This window comes from Anneissia japonica, unplaced genomic scaffold (assembly GCF_011630105.1).
Source record: "Anneissia japonica isolate Jap-2015-1 unplaced genomic scaffold, ASM1163010v1 scaffold1785_len1016330_cov206, whole genome shotgun sequence".
Lineage (NCBI taxonomy): Eukaryota > Metazoa > Echinodermata > Crinoidea > Comatulida > Comatulidae > Anneissia > Anneissia japonica.
In genome coordinates, this window is record NW_022694363.1 from 52,484 (window position 1) to 62,910 (window position 10,427).

General features: G+C 35.6%; 1 protein-coding gene across 1 annotated transcript; it reads right to left on the minus strand.

Moving 5' to 3' along the window:
- Positions 1-9,683: 9,683 nt before the first annotated feature.
- LOC117101027 lies at positions 9,684-10,133 on the minus strand. The gene has a single exon (XM_033240892.1). The coding sequence runs from the start codon at positions 10,131-10,133 to the stop codon at positions 9,684-9,686; it is 450 nt and encodes a 149-aa protein (XP_033096783.1).
- Between the last annotated feature and the right edge of the window lie 294 nt (positions 10,134-10,427).

The window sequence follows — 10,427 nt, forward strand, 5'->3', positions numbered from 1 at the left end:
AATTTTATTAAAGAGGGCCCCCTGAATGTCAGTTAACCTACTGGGCTAAACTAGAAGGGTTACCCTCTTTAAAGATGGTTGAAATAAAAAATTGAAAAAAAAAGATATACCCACTCTGACCCAAGACCCTTAAACCTTAAACATTCTTGGAATTGATATAACATTACTGATGTCGTACACACCCTTCAGTGTGAAATGTGGCTCTCTTTGCAAGCACATCTAACATCTAAGGAAAGAAGAGCTTAGATTGGTACCAGATATTTTGTTATCAACATTAATACATTATGCTAATTTTCATCTTTTTAAGCGCATAAGACAGTGCAAATTATTTCTGTGACAGTCTTTTGAAGTGTGTAAAGCTCCGTTTTATCCCATACATATTCAAAATATTGGGGGGGATGATTCAATGGACCATCCCCCCTTGTCAAATATTGGGGGGGATATATCCCCTCCATCCCCCGGGATCTACGCCTATGATCACAGCAGGCATTGCTGTTTCTCAATAAATTACCAGTATAGTATTTAAAAACCAAGCTGGACAAATTTAAGAACCTGTTGTTCAAAAAAATTTGGCATTTTTATTAGCTTAGATATAATTTCAGATAAAAATCATAATAGATATGCTTGTGAATTTTAAAAATCAATGACTTATGTTAGAAGTTACAACATGGTTTTTGATTTAATTGTGCTAGTCTTCTTATGAACTAATGGGCTTCACTATTAATCTTGTTACAAAATTCCCTCAAGCAGTAATTAATAGAGATTAGAAGAGATCGGCAAAACCTTGTTAAAAATTTGAAAGTTTGGTAAATGGTGAAGTTTCCTCATGACACTACACTGTGTCTGTAGATCGCTTGAAAGTCGCGTATGTTGCCGACGTAGATGTGCCACCAGTTAACGTTCATCTACCACTTATACCACCAGAAGATATAGCAGTATGTCGTACGCGTTCAGGAAGAATTGTTCGCTACTGTCTTCTTAAAATTTTTGATTTTGGACTTTACTTTTTTATACAATGTTTTATTTTCACTACTTATCGTTCGTATTCCCCCCTAATTTTGTTTTCTCTATTACTCGGGAATCTCTCTAGGGGGAACTATTATTGTAGTGATTTAACCATTTCATGTTACTTTACCATATGAATATACATTTGTTTTTCATTTGCTTTATTTTACCTGAAATATAATTTACGTTACATTGTCCATATTTACAGGGCTTGAAATTAAGGGTTATTTGGTCGCATTAGCGACCTGATTTTTTAAGGTGCGACAAGGAATTCAACTTTGTCGCGCTCAGTGCGACAAGGTCATTTGATAGCGCGAGTAGATTTTGTAAGCGGCAGGAAGGTGGTTTCCCTCCAAATCCCAATTATTTACAACTTGTACAGCCCATTATTTTCACTCAGGCAGTACGCAAAACATGTTATCATTCATTTTACATGTACTGTATCAACCAATCAGCATGACCTAGACTGTTAAAATGTGACGTCGTACACTAAAACCGTGTCGATGTGCGCTCATCTTATTCTTGTAAATAAGCGATCACCGTCAAAGCGAAGGAGATTGGTATAAAAACATCGGATTGCACGATTTTTACTATTTTATTGAGTGCTACTCTTACCTGTACCTCCTCGTAATTGTGAACGTTTCTTAACGTATTTGTTCATGAAATAGACTATGTACCGAAATTTCAAACGATCGTATACAGTATTGACTCATACGATGTAAGCGGCCCAGATCAAGCAATAATCAAAATTTAACTCTAAATAGATCGTAAATAAATACAATTAGGCATCATCTGGATGAATATTCAAAGTACTACCGGTATTAAGGCAGACATCTTTTATTGAAAACCAAACGAAGTACCTAAACCTCATACATTATGAAATAAGATTACGCTTCTTCAATTGCATGGCTGATGATAACAAAGGGTATAAAATACACTTTGATGATACCTCAGCCAGACTTCACGGAGCAGCTATAGTTTAACAACATGCATCTCAATAGCCCCGTTCATATCCAACTATGGCGAGATAATTTTAGTGGATGAGCTAGATGATCTCGCCATAAGTTTGAGTATGACCGCTCAAGTATGGCGAGATGAAGGCCACAACTCGACTAAGCCCGTCGAGTAAATTTATGTCGACTAACTTCTTAATCCAGCCTAAAGCCAGTAAACAATTAAACAGCGGTGGCCACAGGTCACGAATACACCAATCAAATTGAAGCAAAGTGACCTTCCATGCCCGCTGGTTAGCGCGTTTTTTAGTTACTGTCATAAACACCATTCAGAATTGACGCAGTCTCCCTGATCTGTGTACTTTAATTTCAACAAGTCTTATTTTGCAAATGATGGCAAAGTCAGTAAAGAAACGGCATCTCTGGACGTATGCGCAGGAATATTTAATAGATATCTGGAGGGAGCCAGAAATCGCCGAAAAAGTTGAAGATAAATTGTATCGTCAAAAGGCTGGTGTCCACAAAAGGATAGCAGAGAGAATGCGGGACTTAGGTCACAATAGCATAACATCAGCAATTGTAATTGTGACAAAGTTGAAAAATCAAAGAGCAGAACACAAGGCTGTGAGGGACGTTTTTATTCATGGGACGGGCAAGGGGTCGGCCAATGTATAAGGGATGACCCGAAATCAGCATGCCCACACTACCACGCACTAAACAAAATACTTGGGGGGAAAACCAGTGTAAACCCTCCAGCTGGACTCCTCGGCCAGTCTAATCAACCGCCGAGACCTAGGCCTAGCTTACGCCTATAGTCTCGATCTAGCATAAACTAGTCGCGCGAAAATCAACAGTAATTGCCCACCATGCGATTGTACTTCCTGTCTAATGANNNTTCTGGTAGTCAAAATATCTCGCTCTAAACCTTAACGTCGAACGCGATTAGTGGATTTAATCCAATTAACTTGGCAAGTAGATCAGCTACTTCATCTGGCTATAATCCCATATGAACCTAGCTATTGAGCAACATCTTGAAATTTGAAATTTGAAAAAAAAACAAACAAACAAATAGGTCTCACAGCAAATTTTGAAACCTAATTAAATAAATAATATAGAAAGCAACTCCTTTACTACCATTTATTTACTGAACGAGCCAGTCGGCTTCTGACCTACTTTTGTTTGTATCGGCGGCGTACAAAGAGTCAAATGACTTTTCTGGCAACCTCGGTGTCTGTGTCTACCAGGAGGAGCCTGGAATTGGGAACGTTTCTCACTGAATGTAGTAGACGGTAAGCAGAGTTATTTTCATAGGCAACTAGTAATGGGCCTCTATCAAACAATTTATTTTGTTCTTAACAAAGTATCAGCAGAAAGTAAGCAAAATGATTGTTTAAGCGTGTTTTTAAATAATATAAAAATTGAATTGTATATAAATGAACATTTAAAGATTAAATTTTAAACATGGAATTAATAAAGTGCAAAAATTGAATTAATTGGTTAATTTAATCTATGAGATATATAAAAAAATATATAATTCTACAAGGAATGTTTCTTGTTTTGACAACAACAAAAAAAAATGTAACAAAAAAACAACATCGAACTTAACTGGTAGCAGGCCTTCCAATTACGAAACTATTTCGCGAAGTAACATCCCAAACCATGTGTGCGCCCGACTACACCGGCTGGCGAGTAAGGTATGTTGAGTCCATTGCAAGTTGTAAACCAATCAGAATGCTGGAATATTACATCATTCGGGGCAACTGCAATGTTTGGGATATGTTACTCCGCGAAACCTTTGTAAACACTAGAAGTGTGACGATGTTCTCTGGCAATTAATACTGAAGTTTCGAAGTTGGAAGTTGTACCAGTTTTTTTTTTTCTTTTTAAATAATTCTCAATAAAAACCATATTTTGATCGTTATATATGTAGGTATAAGATACTTTGCTGAAGTTGTACAGGCTCAGGCCTAATGTTCTAGGCTACATATAACCTAAATAAGAAGTTTCGCCGGCCAACTGTGTGACGCCAATTTTTTGGGCTTAAAACGAAGCCTAAATGGCATTTGACAAGTGGGGAGCTGGAATCTCAGCACTCCCGAAATGTTGGTGAAAACTCTGCAACTCTGTTTAGGTTGAAATTATTATGTGTAAATTGATTTAGAGTTATCTCATAAAGAAAAAATTCCATCCACGCATATTAAAAATAAGTCTGCCAATTTCCGCGCAAATGTTGCAGTAAAGTCGGCCGGTAGCTATTGTAACCAATGTATAGGCATTCGCAGTGTTAATGCGATTCTGCAGACCTATTTTCTCGAAATTTCCTGCACAAATGAAGAAAAATACTGAAAAATTTAAAAAAAAGTGTACAGAAAATATAATTAATGTTTCAGTAATAATAATTAATATTTTATAATCAATATATCAATCCACTTAAGTAAATTTAGATTTTGGCAGTCCATTGACTGGACAGTTTAGCTAGCACATTATTACTGCTCATGTTTTTCTTTTTTATATTGTGTATCTGTTAATAATTAACAGAAATTCATAATTTTCTTAGAAATATTCCTAACAATTGAAACTTTCCATGAAATTCTTTCCCTTTCCTTCCAGTTAGGTTGAATTTTTTACCTTGCACCTTTTTTCTTTACTATCCCTTTAATATCTATTTTCTTTTTAATATTGTTTCATCCTTTTTCTTATTTCATTTTTGATACTTACCTTTCTTTTAGTTTTTTCATTGTCATTTTCTTTCCACCATTTTACTTCTTTCTTTTTTTTCTTTCCTCCCTTTTGTTATTTCTTATTTATTATTTTTCTTGTTTTTTTTGTTTTTTTTTTTCAATTTTAAAAATCTCTTCTCTTTTCTTTCGTGTCTTCTTTCTTGCATAATAATCCATGGGGACAGTGTAGGTGTGGGTGGGTGGGGGTTTGTTAGGAAATATAAAGAATAAAATATTGCGCAGCGCTTATTATCTTAGAGGATGCGAAAAGGGTGGAGAAATATGTGCTACTAAAAAAATTACTACCAAATTGCTACCAAATTATTTTGGGGGGTGCCAGAAAATTTTGGCAGTGCTACCAAGAAAAAAAATTTAATTTCAAGCCTTGGTTTATCATAGTATATTTTTTTATAATAAAATAATAAATACATATTATAATATTGTAATAGGCATATTTAATATCATCAGTACTTTCAACACCTGTTCACGGTGGCATTGTCAAGCATTCTTAAGCTGACCTGTGCCACATAAATACTCTCTTATCTGGAATACAGTCTTCCATGTGGTTATTGCTTAGCAACCGCATGAGTTACTAAAAGAAGATATTAAAAATAACATACCGGTACATTTGTATTTTGACTATAGAACACAATCTGATTAGGCTTACCAAACTTTTTCTACTAGAGCAGGCCTCAGCATGTGGCATAGGGTCTTGAAATGGAAGGGAGCTGATGGGGGTGGGACGGTAGGAGGAATCGGTGATTAGGTGAGGGGATCAGTGATTATAGGTTAGAGGAGCTAACTCGCAAAATAAGGTAATTTGAGCTACTTGAGCATGATTTGTGGGTGGGGGGGGACACGACTGAGGGTGTGCGAGTATTTTTTATTGGTGGGGGGTGATCTCCGAGCACATCCTAGACGCAGGGTTCCCGGAATGCCGCCCTCAGCGGCGTGTGCGAAGCAACTCGGAGTCAGAAGTGGAACGTGAATTTCGATTTGGTTTCGTAGTCAGATTTTCGAGAAAAACTTCAGCTACCCGTATTTCTCGACTGAGACGTCAAAGGGAGCTGTAATTTGTATGGCAAAGAGATGGTGCTACCCTTAATTTGTGTTAAGCGAATTTACACCCACAAACCTTGTAGTTATTAATATTTTGGTTATAATAGAAAATTTCTATTTTTTGGTGACGTCACACTCACGCTATAGTTAGCATGCATACGTCATAAGCTAGATTACGTCACCTTTTTCTGGTAAAGCAAACTTTCCCGGCGTGCTATTTTCATGGATAAACAAACACCATTGTTTTGCACATGAGTGCCTTGTCTAGCTAGGGCTACAAGAGCCGCATAGTTAGCATATAATACTTAAACAAGGTACGTCTGCAACTGAATTATTCTTAGGCCCTAGTTAATTTTTTTCTTATTTTAATATATTTCTTTCGAAAGTGTACTTTCTATCACATAAAATTGCACTGTCTACTTAGGCCTAGGCCTAGTCATATTATGATTCATCGTCCCCTGCTATACACAGTACATCAGTAGGCTAGCCCCCATCCCCACGCTACAGTACAGACGTTTGCTAGGCAACAGAATGTGATTGCACCTTTCTTACCAGGTGTTCATGTAAATTTGCATAGGCCTATTGTTAGCTAACCAGCTGAGTGTAATTTTCACAAAGCATTTGCATCCCCTCTTGAAAAGAGGGAACTTCGTAATAGTTGTCACCATATCTTCACTCATTAATCACTGTAATTTAGCTTACACTTATGCATGGAGGGAGCACTTAAAATGTACAATAATCATTTCACTACCCGACAAACCCGAACTTTATTCATGCATTACATAAATAGTTTCATCTTGCTGTACTCCAACATCTGGCGCACGGTAACAACCAACTGGCAGACCATTTCCAGTCACACATTACTCTCCATAACGCAACACCCCTTGTTCTGTGTCATCTGGATATGCCAATACCTTGCATACCCTGCAGTTTACCCTATGGTCCGCCACTGACTGTATTGCATTTGGCAGGCTTTGGTGTCATTATTAGATGTACACAAGGAAGCAAGGTTTTCTAGGACCATCTGCAGGATATCTTGCGAAGGATTTGATACTGAAGTAAATCTTCCAATGGTTCAGTCGTTGACATGCCGTGATCTTCCCCTTTACCACCAAACCCGACTTAGATAAAGCTCTGTCAGGTTTAGCAAACCTCATTTTGCACTGAAGCAATCTGTAATCTAACCCATCATCAAAAGAAAGAGCCGCGATTGATAAGCGGTTATCCAGACCCATGTCCAGCTACACGTAGTACACATACTACACATACTACGCCTAGTACATGTACTACGCGTACTACCCATACTACGCATGGTATTATGACACAATTGTACCACTCACGGTAAAATTGTGTGAAAACACCACGTGTTAGCATCATGACCATCGTAAACCAATTAGTTGTATAGCGCCACCAATTTTACTGGTACGTATAACATCTAATATCTACTGAACTGCATCTAACATTATTTATAATTATTTATTTTGGAAATTACACCTTTACATCGATTGAACACATAGGAGTGGTGCATCCATACGAAGGCTGTAATCTATAAAAGGCAAATTGGGGTTTGTGTGTCCGGGATGTTCTCCTTTGTTACTGAGCCGATTTCAACCACATTTTCACTGAAATGTTCACATTGGCACTGGCCAGGTTATAGGCTATGTGGTATTTTCCAAAATCTCAAGGATGCATACGCGTAAACAAAGTAGTTCCAGATAGTCCAAAGGCCTGTTGGTCCGAATTAGTGACCTTTTTTCCATGAATGCAGTTTATACGGCAGTAAAACAATTCCTTTCAATTTATATATGGAGTGAATTAAGAAAGATCACTTTTCAAAAACAATATTCCCAAATATTTTTCAACAACACATAAGGCCAAGTAAAACAAAAAAATACTAGTCTCTTGTCGCCTCCCGCATCTATTTCGCTGCCTCACCATTAAAAAAAATATATTTCCTTGATTTTGCGAAATGTACAAAAATCTGGCTAACTCACATCGGTAAAATTCCCTTCTCGATCGTTATGGATAGTGAGTTGAACAATTTTCAGTAGTATTATGAATTAAAACTCAATGTACTATGATATGAATCATGTCTAGTGCTTCTTTTATTTGCTTTCAATGGTAACTAAATGACGGTAACACAATGACAAGTCAAAATTTGTACTGAAACAGTTCAGTTTAGTGGCAATGAAGTATGTTATTGAATAAATTGTCAAGTATATGTACTCACAAGGATGTTATTTGAGGCTTAAAATTTCCACTGAATAGCTTAATTGTTATGCAAATGATCAGTTTCTTATTTGGCATTTTCTCACAGACAAAGGGCCTGTTACTATTTAGGTCTTTTTTTAGTGTTGTTTATTTGAAATAAATAGATTTTTGCAATTTTGTGACAACACTTTAATTCATTACTGATCATTTGTGATTAGATACTTTCCTGCCAAAGGTCTTTATGCTTGTTCGCACTGGCTAACCAGCATCTCGGCCAGCTTTATTGCTGAGCGAAGTGTGCCCAGATGCATGAAGATTGACCAGGCTATTTTTAACGAGCTAATTCAGTCTGAATAGTATGACTTTTAGTACAATATCTTTGAGCACGTGCTAATACCAAACACATTGCAAAACTATTGAATTTTCCTGTTAGTCTTGGTCAAATTTAATCCAGTGTGATTATGGCTAAAGGTGTATTTATGTCAATTGAGGATGTGTTAAAACCAGGGTTAAAACATAGGTATTCAAGGAACATGAATTTCTAAATATTATTTAGTAGACATTGAAAGTTGTTATAATATCATTAGGAATACTCTTCAACATACTGTATATCAAAAACAAAAAATTTTTCTTGTGATATTCGGGGGGCTCATTTGGATAGTTGTATTTTAGCCAAATATGTTCTGATAAGTTTATAACTGTATATGAGAGAAATGATGATGGGCTATGATTCCTCAAATATGAAGATTTAAAAAACTTCAACTGTTCCTGTTACAGCCACTTCAACAATAGTCCAGTCAAGTTTTCGTCCCATTTTCAGACATTTACTATTTCTAATCGTTACATGGTACAACTTTTCTGATTGTAGATTTGGAATCAACATTGAAAATATGTCCTAACATGGTCCTATAATACAACCTTTCTGGGTTATAGGGGTTGTATTTTCTGACGATATTAGCATATGAAAATCAATTTTCAATTTTGTGGCGCATTATTTTGGGCCACGTCCGCCGCTGAACTTTAAACTGCCTCTACAGAAAAACAAACAAGTATTGAATTCTGAAATTTTTAAGTTTTTCATTTCTCATGAATATAAATATGTCAGAGTGCAAAAAGTGGAAAAAAATGATGTCCCATGGTGTAATGCATTTGTTGAATTGGCATGGAATAACCCTAATCATTTTTTAATAAATTTTAATAAATTTTTATTAAACATTCATGTTTAGTTTGATATCTTATTGTTTGATATTAATTATCAATATCAATTATCTTAAAAATATGTCTTTTAAATCATAAGAAAATATCTAATCAAGTCACATTGAAGTTGCCTATTAATTTTTTGTCATTTAGTTACCGGAGTCTTGTTAATAAAAATCACCATATACAGTATTTATGATAAATCATTTTTTTTCAAAATAAAAGGTATTACATTCATTGTTATACCCTAAGGATTGCTCTTGATACTGTATAAATAAAATTAGGCCTCTAAATTCACAGATTTTTTATTAAATGTACAATAGGTATAAAACGCATGTCGGATTTACGTCATTTAGTTACCGCTCATATTATTATAATTTTTTTTAAATAACGGAATATGGTTTTTAAAAAAAAACTCATTCTGTATATGTAGGAAGCTATTTGTTATGAAAAAAATGTATTTGTTTTAGATTATTGGCAAAATTACCCTGTGGTACATGTGTTTGAAAATACAAATCTGTGTCAGAATGTCATTTAGTTACCGTGGAATTGCCCAATTGTTAACATTATGAGTGTCGCCGTTTTTGTGAAGAGGTATAACTTTAGCATATTTCCAATCATCAGGAAATATACCAGAATGCAGAGATAGGTTAATGATATATGTCAATGAGGGAACAATTATTAGATTTGCAAGTTTTAACATGTTGGGACTGATTTCATCAAAACCAAAAGCTTTGTTGATGGACATTTTTGATATTTCAGTATATACAAATTCTTCATCAACTTCAGGCAAGTAAAAAATAGCTGGAGGATTAATAGTTGGTTTATCTTTTTCAATAGGACTGGCATAAAGTCCCTTTTTTATATCAGAACCTATTGTTATAAAATGTTTATTGAATGCGTTTGCAATATCATAATCAGAACTTAAATCTTTATTATTAACTGTTACATGAGTAGGGTTGCTCTTTTTCTTAGTTGGTAGAACCATGGACCTATTAATAAGAAGGACATACAACGATTTCCAGCTAGCGTGACTAATTAGCCTTCAGCCAATCAGCGATAAGCGGTATTTGGAAACCTCAAAGCGTTTTCTTATCGCAGCCTGCTCTCTCGAGCGCCTTTGAATTAACTCATCTTTTCCGCCTATAGGACACCCTCTATCGGTGAATATCGAACGAGTGGAGCAACAAATTTTACTGACGTCATTAGTTTGGGTCCATTTCCCATACAAAAATTTTCTATAGAATTCTATAAAGAAAATTCTATAGATTTTCTATATAGT